This window comes from Miscanthus floridulus, chromosome 2 (genome assembly GCF_019320115.1).
Source record: "Miscanthus floridulus cultivar M001 chromosome 2, ASM1932011v1, whole genome shotgun sequence".
NCBI lineage: Eukaryota > Viridiplantae > Streptophyta > Magnoliopsida > Poales > Poaceae > Miscanthus > Miscanthus floridulus.
In genome coordinates this window covers 164,328,370-164,341,622 of record NC_089581.1, presented here as the reverse complement: position 1 = coordinate 164,341,622, position 13,253 = coordinate 164,328,370, and the positions used below count along the sequence as shown (strand labels likewise).

The window sequence follows — 13,253 nt, the reverse complement described above, 5'->3', positions numbered from 1 at the left end:
AGCCGCCGCCGCCGCGATAGGTCGGTCCGAAACCCTGGGCTCGGCCCACACCTACAATAGAGCCCACTAGCGGCCCAGAGAAGAGCAGGAAGCGGCACCGGCCGAACGAGTCCAGTCGGCTTGAGTAGCAGCAGTAATAGAATGGGCGGCGGCGGGAGCCCGGCAGCGAGCGGCGGCGGGAGCAGCAGCGAAGATGACGGGGACGCCGAGTGGAAGGAGGCCATTGACTCCATCGCCTCCGTTGGATTCAGCGTCCCTTCGTCCAACGGCGCGGCGAAGGCAGCCTCTGGCGGCAGCGGCGAGGTGAACAACGGCGTGGAGCTGGAAGAGCCGCATGAGGGGAAGCCACAGGGTCCTGGGCTTAAGCTGTACCAGATCAAGGTAACTTTGTTTGCTCCTTCTCCTTCCTTCGTCGTTAGTCAGATACATCATGTGCGGATTTTGGTTCCCGCCTTCCCGGGGGCTTATTGATTGGTGAAACCTGCATTCCTTTTGCTCGGTGGAGGAATTGATGCCACCATTTTCTAAATTGGGACTTCCGGAATAAAATTTTGGGCTCATGAGAACACTTTGTCTCCGAGTCCGTATTTAAGATCGGCTGTAGTGATAAATGCTACTCGGGGCAAGAGCACAAGTCATGAGCTTAATTTTTTTTTTCCACGCGAAGACCATTCTTCATTCCCATTTAAAGATAAACGGAAATACATGAGATTGTTTAAGAAGATAGAGGAAAGGAAATCAGTCCTGAACCTGAACCACTCTAGCTAACCTGAACCTCTGTCTCAGAGATAGCTAGCTAGAGGAACTTAACAGAAAACAGATAGATCGTTTTAACAGAAGATACAAGATGCGCAATAATCCAGTTTAACAGCAGACCCAGAACTGGTCGCCCTCAACACAGATGCCAAACAACGAACAAAAGAACCAGTAGCCATGAAGTTCACTTCCTTCCATCTTCATGGGTTCTCCTCTTCATCATCACCGAGCTTCAAGCGCTTCGGGCCAGCATCAATTGGTTCCTTAGGAAGAAGAGGTCTTGCTGCCACCTGAAGCATTGTATTGACTCCATTGACAAGCATCTCTTTATCAACTTCAGCATATAGACCTGTCCAGAACCGCATTAGTGCCCCTGCATGACATAAAATCTCAATGGGATTTTTAATGATTTCCCCTTCGAAACAAGCTTTGTTTCAAGCCTTCCAAATCGCCCAACAAATTGCAGAAACACCCCAGAGATGAAACTTTTTCTCAGCAGGAAGCCAATGGTCACACCAACTCCAACACTGAGAAAGTGGTGTAGGGATGTTATTTGCCTCGATTACCTTGTCAATGACTGCCCAGAGATTACCTTTGCAATGGGGCAAGTGAAAAAAAGATGATCAACAGTTTCATTTTGGTCACAGAAATGACAGCTTGGATTGCCTGACCACCTTCTTTTGATGAGATTATCTTTTGTCAATACAGCATTGTTAATCATGAGCCAGATAAAAATCTTAATCTTTGGGGGGACTTTCCCCTTCCAAATTGTCTTGTGAGATGGACCAGCATCACTACTGGTCACAGCATTATAGAGTGATTTCACAGAAAATTTGATGTTCTTTTCAAATTTCCACAAAATGACATCTTCTGAATCCTGAAGTTCGACATTATCCACATCAGTTTGAATCAGATCCCAACATGTTTGCAGGTCACATCAGTCATTAACTTAAATGGTATGGTTGTTTCTTATATTGACTGAGCTCATGTCAGTGGAGTGCTGTATTGCCCTTCCAAGATGTAGCTTTGGGCTTGTTGTGTGTCTCAAAGACATACATAGCAGAGAGAACAAATTTTTTCATTCTTTAGAGTGATCAAAATAAACCAATTCAAGATAGAGGAATCCTGAGGCTGAAAAGTGTAAAGGTGAAATGCAAGGTTTATTTCCTTATAGGGAAGAACAATGGTACTCTGTCTGTTTTCCTCATCATGAATGGAGTGGTTATTAGAATTTGGAACTGTTTTCCGCTACGTTCGTGCCTCATGCTTGCCCTTGGTGGTGAAACCAGTGAATTCCATCAACTATGTGATATACATATATATGCATTCTTTGCTTCAATGAATCTTCTCCCTATGTTAGTTAAGTCATGATCCAACCTGGCAGACCAATGTTCAAGTCCAACTAGGCAACAGTTGCACAATGTTTGATGTGGAACTGTCACCTATGGCATGCCCATTTCATTCAATGAGCTTATCAGGTGCTCGCTCCTAGTTTCCTCTTGTCTCGTGCTTAATCCACCTCACCTATGCTTTTGTCTACATACTTTGCTTTTCTGGTCAAGAAATCATACCTTTTTAATTTTACATTTTTTATCTTACAACCTTCAAATTGTTCATTGCAGGTAAGAAACATGTTGGATGATATGTTAGAGAAAAACCTTGAAATAGTCAAAGCTCCGTGCTTGAACTTAGTAGACCCCACGGAAACAGGAGGAGGAATAAAGTTATTTAAAAAAGCGCCACCTGGTATTAGCATGGATTCTATGGGTATGTGAGAAACAGTCTTGTTAAATTCTATGATTGTGGTCTGTGTCAAAAGTCACAACAAACTCAAGTGTAGCGCATATTTCCAGATAAATTGCATGTACAACTCAAGAGACCAAGAATTGTGCCTGGGGAAGAGGTCGATGAGAAATCAAAGAAGGTTGGGCATCAATTATTGCTTTAATTTGCCCTATGCTTGAAGTTTTCAGTCATTATTTCTCCTGGTCTTAGGGGGTGTTTGGTTGCCCCTCCTAAATTTTAGTCGTTGTCCCATCGGATGTTTGGACACATGCATGGAGTATTAAATATAGACTAATTACGAAACTAATTACATAGTTTGTGACTAATTTGCGAGATGAATCTTTTGAGCCTAATTAGTCCATGATTTGATAATGTTTTGCTACAGTAACACACGTGCTAATGACGGATTAATTAGGCTTAAAAAATTCGTTTCGTGGAGTACTGTCGGATTATGTAATTTGTTTTTTTATTAGTATCCGAACACCCCATGCAACATCCTCCCGACACACCTCCTAAATTTTAGTAGCTGGATCCAAACACCCCCTTACTCTGATCTTTGTTTCAGTTCAGGCATATGCTCCAGTCTGTTGTTGTCGATGGCAGTGACATAGTTGTTTCTGCAAAGGAAGCATCTGAGAGATCATTGGCTAGATTGGAAGCGAGAGAAGCTGCAGCAAAGGCAAAAGCCAAGAGGGAGGAAGAAAGTGTGCAGGAACTGAAGAAGGTTAGGGGAGAGAAATGGCTTCCTTCTGTTGCTAGACAAATGAAGGTAAGTTTTGGTATCAACATATACTGCAATTAAATGTTCCATTTGCAACTAATTTGTTGTTATTGGTGTGCATATTGTATCGCTGTTCCATTCTTTTCTTGCGCAGGAGGAAAAAGCTTGGGAGCTGCGAAGGCAATGAGCTGATGATGCGCCAGATCAATGGGGCTGCGTACGCTTGGCTTATAAGCTGTACTTTTTCAGCCAACGAACAATATATTTCTCTCACAACAAATCAGCCAATAGTACTTTCAGCCGTGGCTTATCAGCCAAGCGAACAGGGCATAAGTCCAGTTATCTTGGTGCCCTGTTCTGAGTGGCCACTGACATGAGTAGATAGAATGCTGCACTGAAAGTTTTCTTCTAATTGAGAGAATGTAGCTCTGGATATACTATGCCGCTCTGAAAATTTTGATCTAACTGACAGAATGTAGCACTGGATATACCAGCGTTCATTTTCATTTTACTTCTGTAGTAAAATTCCATAACGTGATTTGGCATCAAACTCTTTTGGAAATGCATTGCAAATCATTGTCTTGGTTCTCTTTTCGTTACGCAAAAGACAGGCACATGAATGAATGATACTCCCTCCATTCAAATTATAAGAAGTTTTGGCTTTTTTAATACGTGAATTTTAATATACGCTTATAGATATACAATATGTCTAGATATACAGTAAAAACAATATATATAGAAAAGTCATGTAAAAATAGTAATAATATATCTAGAAAAGTTAAAACGTGTTATTATTGGGCTCATGACAAGGAGGTCAGCGGCCCGCCAACGCACTGCAACCCCGCTCTAAGCCGTGCTTGGATGGGCCTCCATTAAGCCCACCAAGTCCTCGTCTCCACTGGCCCTTTCTTCGATTCTTCCTCTTCCCTCCGCCTGCCGCGCCGTCAAGCAACGCCGCCTCCCGTCCCCATGGACACCACACCTTCCACCTCCGCCTCCGTCTCGCCGGCGGCCGCATCCGGCCCCGCCCCTGATCCGGACTCAGCTCTTGTCTCGGCTGTGGCTGACGCGCTTGTATCCGCCTCCCGCCAGCCCTCGCCGCCGCCCATGGACACCCTCCTGGCCCCGTACCTCCCGCGCCTCGCCCCCTCGCACCACCCGCAAGTGATCACCCTTGCCTCCGCCAACCCAGCGCTCGCCTCTCCGCACACTCTCCTCGCCTACCGCCGCCTCGTCTCCCCGCCGTCCTGCCTCCCCTCCCTACTCCCGCTCCTCCCCATGCTCCCCTACCGCAATCTCCTCCCGCTCCTCCTCGACTTCGTCCCGCTCGACCCGCTGCGCCACCTCCACCGCCACCTCCTCGCCAGCCTCCCCACGAGTGCGCTCGCAGACGCCGCGCTGTCCGCCTACGCCCGCCTACGCCTCCCCCACCTCGCCGCACAACTCCTCCACTCATTCCGCCGCCGCGGGCGCGTCCGCCCCTCCCTCCAGGCAGCCAACGCCGTGCTCTCCGCACTCGCGCGCAGTCCGTCCGCCTCGCCGCAGGCCTCTCTTGATGCCTTCCGCTCCCTCATCGCGCTGCGGCTCCACCCCAATCACTACACCTTCAACCTCCTGGTGCACACCCACTGCTCCAAGGGCACCCTCGCCGACGCCCTCTCCACGCTCTCCACAATGCAGGGTTTCGGCCTCTCCCCCGACGTCGTCACCTACAACACCCTCCTCAAGGCTCATTGTCGCAAGGGCATGCTCGGTGAGGCGCGGACGCTGCTGGCCAGGATGAAGAAGGAGGGTATTGCACCCACCAGGGCCACGTATAATACCCTCGTCTCAGCGTACGCGAGGCTTGGGTGGATCAAGCAGGCGACCAATGTCGTGGAGGCCATGACAGCATTTGGTTTCGAGCCTGACCAGTGGACATACAATGTGCTCGCCGCAGGGCTGTGCCAGGCAGGGAAGGTGGACGAGGCATTTAAGCTGAAGGATGAGATGGAGCGGCTCGGCATAGTATCGCCTGACGTAGTCACCTACAATACGCTTGTTGATGCATGCTTCAAGTGTCAGCGCTCTTCTGATGCACTGAATTTGCTCGAGGAAATGCGTGACAAAGGGGTGAAGTCAAGTTTGGTCACACATAACATTGTTGTGAAGGGGCACTGTAGGGAGGGGCAATTGGAAGAGGCGTTGGGGCGTCTGAAAATGATGACAGAGGAGGGATTGGCACCAGATGTGATTACATACAATACATTGATTGATGCATACTGCAAAGCCAGGAATGTTGCCAAAGCATTCGTGTTGATGGATGAGATGGTGAGGAGTGGACTCAAAATGGACACTTTCACCCTAAACACTTTGCTATATAACCTATGCAAAGAGAAGCGTTACGAAGAGGCTGAGGAGCTCTTGCGTTCACCGCCGCAGAGGGGTTTTGTACCTGACGAAGTCAGCTATGGTACAGTGATGGCAGCCTACTTTAAGGAGAATAAACCAGAGCCTGCTCTGTGTCTGTGGGATGAAATGTTTAAGAGGAAGCTAACGCCGAGTATTTATACTTACAACACATTGATCAAAGGGCTTTGTACAATGGGGAAGTTGGCAGAGGCGATTGATAAATTGAATGAGCTGATGGAGAAGGGGTTGGTACCAGACGACACCACCTACAATATCATCATTCATGCGTACTGTAAGGAAGGGGACTTGGAGAAATCTTTCCAGTTCCACAACAAGATGCTGGAGAATTATTTTAAGCCAGATGTTGTTACCTGCAACACTTTAATGAATGGGCTTTGTCTGCATGGCAAGCTTGAGAAAGCGATGAAGCTTTTCGAGTCATGGGTAGAGAAAGGGAAGAAGGTTGATGTTATCACATATAACACCTTAATTCAAGCTTTGTGCAAAGCCGGAGATGTTGATACAGCTTTGCGTTTCTTTGCTGACATGGAGGTCAGAGGCTTGCAACCTGATGCATTTACATACAATGTTGTGTTGTCTGCACTATCTGAGGCAGGGAGATCAGAGGAAGCACAGAATATGCTCCATAAATTAGATGAGAGCGGGAAATTATCTGAAAGATTTTCTTATCCTTTAATTAAATCTTCTGCGGAGGAAGTGGAGACTGGGAAGGACCCAGATGTTAAATCTGACAGTGAATCTGGTGGGAATGCAAAAGGTGGTGATCAGGAGAGCTATAATAAATCTGTAAAGGAACTCTGCATTGGTGGGCAATTGAAAGAAGCTAAGGCTGTTTTGGATGAGATGATGCAAAAGGGCATGTCTGTTGACAGTTCAACCTATATCACTTTGATGGAAGGCCTTATCAAAAGGCAAAAGAGGCAAACACATGCAGCTGGATAGGATATGATGGGTTTTGCTGATGTGGTATGTGACATTGCCCATGGTTTTGCCATAACTTATCAGTTGGTCATAAACTGACTAGGCATATTAGCTGGTCCTTGGATTGTATTAAATGTAAGAATAATAGTAGCAACAATTCGAATTTGGAATTTTGCTAGAATTTAGCATGCTCATCAAAATATATTCTTTAAACACTTCTCACGTGACGTTGTAACATTGAGGGTTATTTAGTAAAGGGAAAATTGGTTCTATAGCAGAAAATACCACTGAAAGACCTCGGTCACGTAAAATACCACTGAAAGAATCGTCCGTTACCGGAAACTAGCATTCTGTAACAATTTAGAGCAAAACACCGTGAATCAACCGTTTAGCTCCTCACCGTGCAAACGTAAAAAAGAAGGATCGGCAGAGTACTGCCTCATGCACCGCGCCACCCGCAGCTCGTAGCTCTAGAGCACGTGGATCGCGCGGGCTGCGCTCGCGATGCTCTTGATCGACTTGAGCTGTTGAGCACGTCCATGCAGTGCACGGGGTCGAGCACCTTCCCCAACCGGTCAACGAATGCAGCGAGCTCCGCTGTCACGGGGGAGGCCTCTGCGGCGCCATTGACCAGCGTCAGTCTCAGCTTGAGCCAGCCGTGGATGGTGTGGACGTAAGTCGTGCTTGTTGCTTCGCCATGTGGGCCATGGCCGCGGAGTAGGCATTCATGGCGGCCTCGAGCGCCTGCGTCCTGCTGTCGTGCCTCGCGCTGTGGTTGCGCGATGGGGCGGAGCGGCGACGGCGAGGAGGGGACGACGACCGGGCGGGGTGCGGACTATGGTCTCAGACACAGAGTCACCGGGAGCGGTTCGCCGACAGCGAAGCGCGTGAGCACGGATGTGACGACGAGGCAGCGACGGCGAGGCGCTTCGATCTGCTTGTAGATGGCCGCAGTGGCCATACTGACAATGGAGGGGACCAGACCGATGCCAATCTGGAGAGGCACGCCCATCTAAAGCCCTGTGGCTAGCTCGCACAGCCCATGTCGAGCCTACCGGCACCGAGCGTGATAAGCTCACGGCATGCTAGAGCAATTGAGTTTGTATGCATGCAAACGAGTTCGCGATGAGTTCACAATGGCTGGACGAGGGCGAAGATGGCAATGGTGAAGTATCGTCCGAGCAAGCCACTGGATTGAGAAAGAAAGGTGCCTCGACGGAAGGATTGACGGCAAAAGCGGCCACCGTGACGAAATGCTATTTTTAGGTAACGGTCCATTCTTTCGGTGGTATTTTACGTGACAGACGTTTTTCGATGGTATTTTCCGAATGTCATGATCTTTGGATGCTATGAAACCAATTTTCCGTTTAATAAAATCTGTTCAAAGGGTGGTATGTTGTCTTTACCGGTTTTCCTTTCTGCTATTAACGCAGAGGGTGATGCTAGCCTTTCTAGCAAGAGAAATGAAGATCATTCTGAACAGGTCCAGTCGGTGTGGATAGAGCATCAAATATGAATGACAAACCATTGTGATTTGTGACCAACCAGGTAAGTTTTTTGTTATTCTCACCTCCTGTTCTTGAACTTTCATTTACCTTCATTTTGCCAAGCTCTTTTTATGAAAACTTGCTTACTAGTTGTAACCAGGGTTTCCTTTTTCGGTCAAAATTCCTGGAAATTTCTGTTCTATCAGTGGGGCCGATAAAACTAGCTATCAGCCAAATTTTCCAGGCTTTTCCTTGCTCCCACTCAGATGGCCCAAATTCAACCACACGACGGTCCAATAGCCGCCTATAGCTCCTCCTTGTAACACCCTCGGTATTACACCCTAAATCAATTACTAAAATACGTCATGAGCATCATGTTTATGTGTTAATGCATGTGATAGAATGTGTAAATAAATTTCTTGTAACTGAAAATGATTAATAAAAATATTAAACGCAAGTTGATTCAATAGTTCAGGTATATCAAGTAGGGTTTAAAAGTAATTTTTATTAAGCAAAAATACTATAGAATATGTGTGTGATACTTAGATAAAGTTTGAAGTACAAACTTTGTAGATGATAGTGAAATACTTGATGTCGAAAAATGATATTACTAGCTAATATTTTCACTGGCTTAGAAATTACAAATTGAAATCAAATTTAGCTCAAAACTTAGAAAATTTCCAAGTTGTCAACAGCTAGACATTGCTATATTAAGCAATTTATTTTGAGAGATTGGGTTAAGGGATGGTGTAGTGTTATAGCCCGATTTGGTATTCTCATGTGCCATCTTGAGCATGGTGAAGATGGTTTAGGTCCAGAAGCAACCGTTAAGTTTTTATGGTCGCTTTCAAATTCGTGCACGACACGGTTTCGGGCTGGTTGGCCGTGTGGGCGCGATCACCATGCTCGGGCGCTCGGCGTCGCCGCGTTGGTCGTGCGTTCGCGCGCTGCCGCGCGCGGCCGGCCGTGGCTACCTCTGGCCTGGCTATGGTTCGGCTGCCGCTGGTCCTGCCACGCTGAGCTGCTGCCGCCCGCCGCGGCACGACGAAGCCACTGCCGGCACTATCACCTCGCTGTTGCTTTCCGCCCACTGCTGCCTCGCCGCACTACCGACCCACCTCGCGCCGCGACGCTGCTGTTGCCGTCGCATCGTCGTCGCGTGCGTGCCTGTCCGCTGCATCTCTACGCTGTTGCCGGCCCAGTGTGTTGCCGCCTCTGTCGCGCGCACGTGGTAGGGCTTGCCATCGCCTTGTCATTAATGACACTGCAGCCGCGTGGGCCACGCCGGTCGGGAGCGCGCGCGCCTGTCGGCTAGCGCCTGTGCGTGGGCCTCCACGATCTCGCCGACCGCATCCCGCCAAGGCGAGGACGAGCCGAGCCACCTGCCGCGCCCCGTTTCTCTCTTTCTCTTTTCCTCCCTCAGTTGCCGCCGCCGAGCGGTGCCATCAATTACCCTGCGAGCATCACCTCCATTCAATTCAGCGCATTCCCGTCTTCACCATCACGTCCTCTCGCTGCCTGACCCCACCCAGCTTTGAAGCGAGCACGACCAAGCTCCAATTTGGAGTTTTCTTCCGCCGTCGGGCCGATAAGGCTGTGTCCGGCTGCGGATGTGGGCAGCTCTCCCACCGTCCCTCCCGAGCCAATTCACTTGCACCATCAGCTTCGCCTCGCCTCCTTCTTCATCCTTCGCGTCTTAGCCGAACCGCTACCACCAACCCTTCGTCGCTGACGCGACCGTGCCGCCGCGGTGCGCCGCCGCACGGCTCGGCCGCACGTGGCCAGCCTTCCTCCGCCATCCTCCACTCCAACCGTCACCTCGGCTAGGTCCATGGTAGTCTACTGATGCTCCCTCACTAGTCAGTAAGGTTCTTAGGTGCTCTAGATCGCCGGGGCAGCTGCGCCGTCGCCGTGGACGGTCACGCATCGCTGCAGCTCACTCCAGCGTGTTCCGCCACCCCTCGCCGCCGCTTAGCGTAGCCGCTCGGGTCAGAGATGGTGATTGACTCGTTAGGTAGGCCCGCGCAGGTCCCAGGTGGCCGGCGTAGGCGCTCAGTGCCGCCGCTCGCTACGCCGCCGTGCGCTGGGTCGCCGGGGGTGCGCGCAGGCGAATTAGAGAAAGGCTAGGGGGTTAAGTGAGAAGTTCTGAGAGAGAGGGGAAAATAGCGTCAGGACTTAGTTGCAATTCGGGAGACGTGCGAGGTCTCTTTTGCAAAGTCGTCGACGCGCGCGGGATTCCCTCGCCGCGGGCCGTCTCGCGCTGCAGGCCGGCCTCGCGTGGGCCGCTCCTGTGGGCTGCCGCGCGCTCGCTGCGTCGCGTGGGCCGCGCAGGCGAATTCGTTTTTCTTTTTCATAAGGAATTAGAAATAGCTTTCTAATTTAATTTTTGAGCTGATCTTTGGTAAATCATATAAAATCATGTAGGTGTCCAAATATTATGAAACAAATTTTGTTAGATTCCTAAAATTGTGCTCTATCGGTTAGTGTATTTAGTTCATATATATACATGTTGATATCAGGAGCTATTAAATCATTTGAAAATGTTTAATATTGTTAGGAGAATTATTGTAGGAATTTTTGTGGTAAATTGGTGATAGCTTTAGTCCTGAAATTTTTATGGTAGCTTCATTGTATTATTATATGATCACTGTAATTTTTGTAGTTTTAGAATACATTAAGCATTAGGGTAGTTAAATGCTCTTTATTTCAAATATGCATTAAATCATTAGTAGGAATAAAGATGTATCCTTCATTTGTAAAGCTAGGTGTTTGTTAGTTGAACCCAACACTTTGCTTGGTAAAGATGATAGTTATCTTAGTACCTTAGTCATTAGAGTTAGCTTAGTAGCTTAGTATGCGGATTCTTATCTTAAGAGTTATTGTTGCATAAATGCTAACTATTGCATCATCATCGCATGCATGTAGAGAACGAGTTGGCGGAGATCGTGACCATCGGCGATCACGAGTTCGAGGAAATCGTTGAGGAGTACGAGGAGATCCTCGTGCAGGAGGTCCCGGAGCCACCACTGACTGACTTAGCTGACACCGCGCCTGCCCAAGGCAAGTTTCAGTGCATAACCCTTATTTTTTATAATCACTGAATATATATATATGTGTTATGTGCATTTACGTTACAGGAATTTTATAAAAACCACATGCATAAATATCTCTGTCCTAAGAGTCTTACTAGTGCAGGTTCAAGTAGCTGCTATGCTTAGGTTTTCGATAGCGTGAGTAACCTGCCGTTGCTCACAATAGATGATTATTATAATTAATCTCATGATAAAATGATGAAAGAAAAAATAGAGACAGGGCAGGGATATGGTATGGGTATTGGTGGGTGTAACAGGTTGTGTCCTGTGGCCAACCGGGCTTAGCTTGGTTACATTGTTTTTCCTATCCGTGTCGGTTAAGGACCGTCCGTTGCTGTGGATGGTAGTCAGGTTACAGACTTATTATTCTGAGCACATACTTGCTTATGGGAGCGGGAAGACTCGTTACGCTCTTGTCGTGGGTTCCGGCTCTTTCCAGACCGACTGATTGGAGGCGGAGAAAGGTGGAGGTCTAAGCACCATACTGAGACCGGGTCTCAAGTGTGGGGGCTTGGAGTCCAAGTTTAGATGGGGATCTGGACCCCGTGACAGGAGTGGAATGGGTTGTTCTTGTTTGTACCTTGGGTACAAACGGGGCGTGTGTTTTGGGATACCCAGCTGGGATACATTGGTTCGCGAACCGCCGTTTTCGTGAGACGGTACGACTTGACTATGGTCTAGCACCGTAGTAAGAACTGGAAGGTGAAAGATGGTGAAATGGTTCTGATTGCTTAACCCTTGGTTGAAGGTAGAACAACTGCTTACCTAGAATGGTTACCTAATGAAGTAATCATGACTGCTAATAAAATTTGACTGTAAAGATGAACTATTAGTAATGATTTTCGCAAACAAAAAGAGAACAACAAATCCATATTACCTATCATACTCCTTGAGAGTCGGGAAACTATTTTCACTAGTCGGGTAAGTCTTGCGAGTATATTGTGTACTCAGGGTTTACTTTACCCCTGTTGTAGGTGCAGCTTGAGGAGTAGCTCTTGTGTGGAGGATTCTTCTGGTGGGCACAGACATATCCTTGTATCGTTTTCGCTAGATGTTATTTGTCATTCCGCTGTTTAATTATCGCACTATAAACTCTGGTATTGTAATAAATAATTTCTAAGAACTCTTGTTGTATGAAATTGACTAAGTATTGTAAGCTCGTACTCATTATTGGATTCTGGATGTAAAACGTGGATTGTTTCGAGTTCTCCTTTGGGGTTTGCTCGACGGAACTGTCCGATGTATAGCTAACTTTCAGGGTGCTTAGTGTCTAGTGGAAGACGAGCGCCTCCGAAAGCGTATTATTTCGGACGGTTCTGCCACACTCCCAGCCCACCAAAACCCTAGAAATCCAATTCATTTTCCAATCTTTCCCCTCTCACTGGCTACAGCCATGCTCATGGTGGCGCCGCCGCCATAGCCACGAGCCCCCACCAACTTCTCTGGCTTCGTTTCCTGATAGAACTCAGGCAGGTCTCTGGCGAGCTTCATGGGGAATGTCTCCGCTGCCGGTCCCTGCGTCCCAGCGTTGAGATGTTGCCCTGTAGCCCGTCGCTTGTCTGCGCCAGCCCATTCTGCGTTGGTGGAGCGCAACGTATGTCTCCATACTCTCCAACAGCTTCACTTTCAGCACACACGGCCGGACGCGTATTCAGTGGGTGCAGCGCGACGTACGGGTGTATGGCTTCACGCCTTCAGCAGTTCAGCACTCTAGTGTTTGGTATGTTTTCTCTTTTCTACTTAAGGAAACTTTCTTGCCAGCAATAGATGATAGATGGTAGAGAAGTGCAGTGGTGGTTTGCTAGCTGAATAATTAGTGCTGAATCATTCTAGGACGTTGTTTGAGTACAAAATAGTTTCTTTTATTTGTTCAACTTGCTGGATTAGAGACTAGTAGACTTAACTGGAAGCGTGTATCAACCCACATTTTTGTACAGAATGACTACTCTTGTATAATATGAAATTCATTTTGGGAATTTTGATACAGCATGTTTCAAACCTAATTGGCAGACAAATCCTAGGAGAGATGGCATTCCATGGCAGTGGCAAGGGGAAAGGGAAAGCTGTAGCTGAAAGCAG

General features: G+C 47.9%; 2 protein-coding genes across 3 annotated transcripts; both read left to right on the top strand.

Annotated features, from left to right (window-relative positions):
* Positions 1–95: 95 nt before the first annotated feature.
* Positions 96–3,881, top strand: LOC136540447 (uncharacterized). Its single transcript, XM_066532454.1, has 5 exons — positions 96–381; positions 2,379–2,523; positions 2,610–2,680; positions 3,107–3,310; positions 3,417–3,881. Exons 1-5 carry the CDS (start codon positions 142–144, stop codon positions 3,447–3,449), a joined length of 693 nt encoding a protein of 230 aa, XP_066388551.1. The 5' UTR covers positions 96–141; the 3' UTR covers positions 3,450–3,881.
* Positions 3,882–4,186: 305 nt separating this feature from the next.
* On the top strand, positions 4,187–12,297 carry LOC136535561 (pentatricopeptide repeat-containing protein At2g16880-like). Of its 2 annotated transcripts, XM_066527852.1 has the most exons (4): positions 4,187–6,640; positions 8,029–8,143; positions 11,008–11,142; positions 12,149–12,297. In XM_066527852.1, the coding sequence occupies exon 1, from the start codon at positions 4,232–4,234 to the stop codon at positions 6,614–6,616; it is 2,385 nt and encodes a 794-aa protein (XP_066383949.1). In that variant the 5' UTR covers positions 4,187–4,231; the 3' UTR covers positions 6,617–6,640; positions 8,029–8,143; positions 11,008–11,142; positions 12,149–12,297. The 2 variants fall into 2 exon arrangements, with proteins under 2 accessions (XP_066383949.1, XP_066383950.1); XM_066527853.1 differs by lacking the exon at positions 8,029–8,143.
* The last annotated feature ends 956 nt before the right edge of the window (positions 12,298–13,253 follow it).

What these genes read in the sequence shown, in the direction of transcription:
- LOC136535561 (XM_066527853.1), top strand. Translation starts at nt 4,232, where the DNA reads ATGGACACCACACCTTCCACCTCCGCCTCCGTCTCGCCGGCGGCCGCA.
- LOC136540447 (XM_066532454.1), top strand. Translation starts at nt 142, where the DNA reads ATGGGCGGCGGCGGGAGCCCGGCAGCGAGCGGCGGCGGGAGCAGCAGC. An exon ending in TTAAGCTGTACCAGATCAAG is followed by an intron (nt 382 to 2,378) that starts GTAACTTTGTTT and finishes TGTTCATTGCAG; the next exon opens with GTAAGAAACATGTTGGATGA. An exon ending in TCGATGAGAAATCAAAGAAG is followed by an intron (nt 2,681 to 3,106) that starts GTTGGGCATCAA and finishes TCTTTGTTTCAG; the next exon opens with TTCAGGCATATGCTCCAGTC.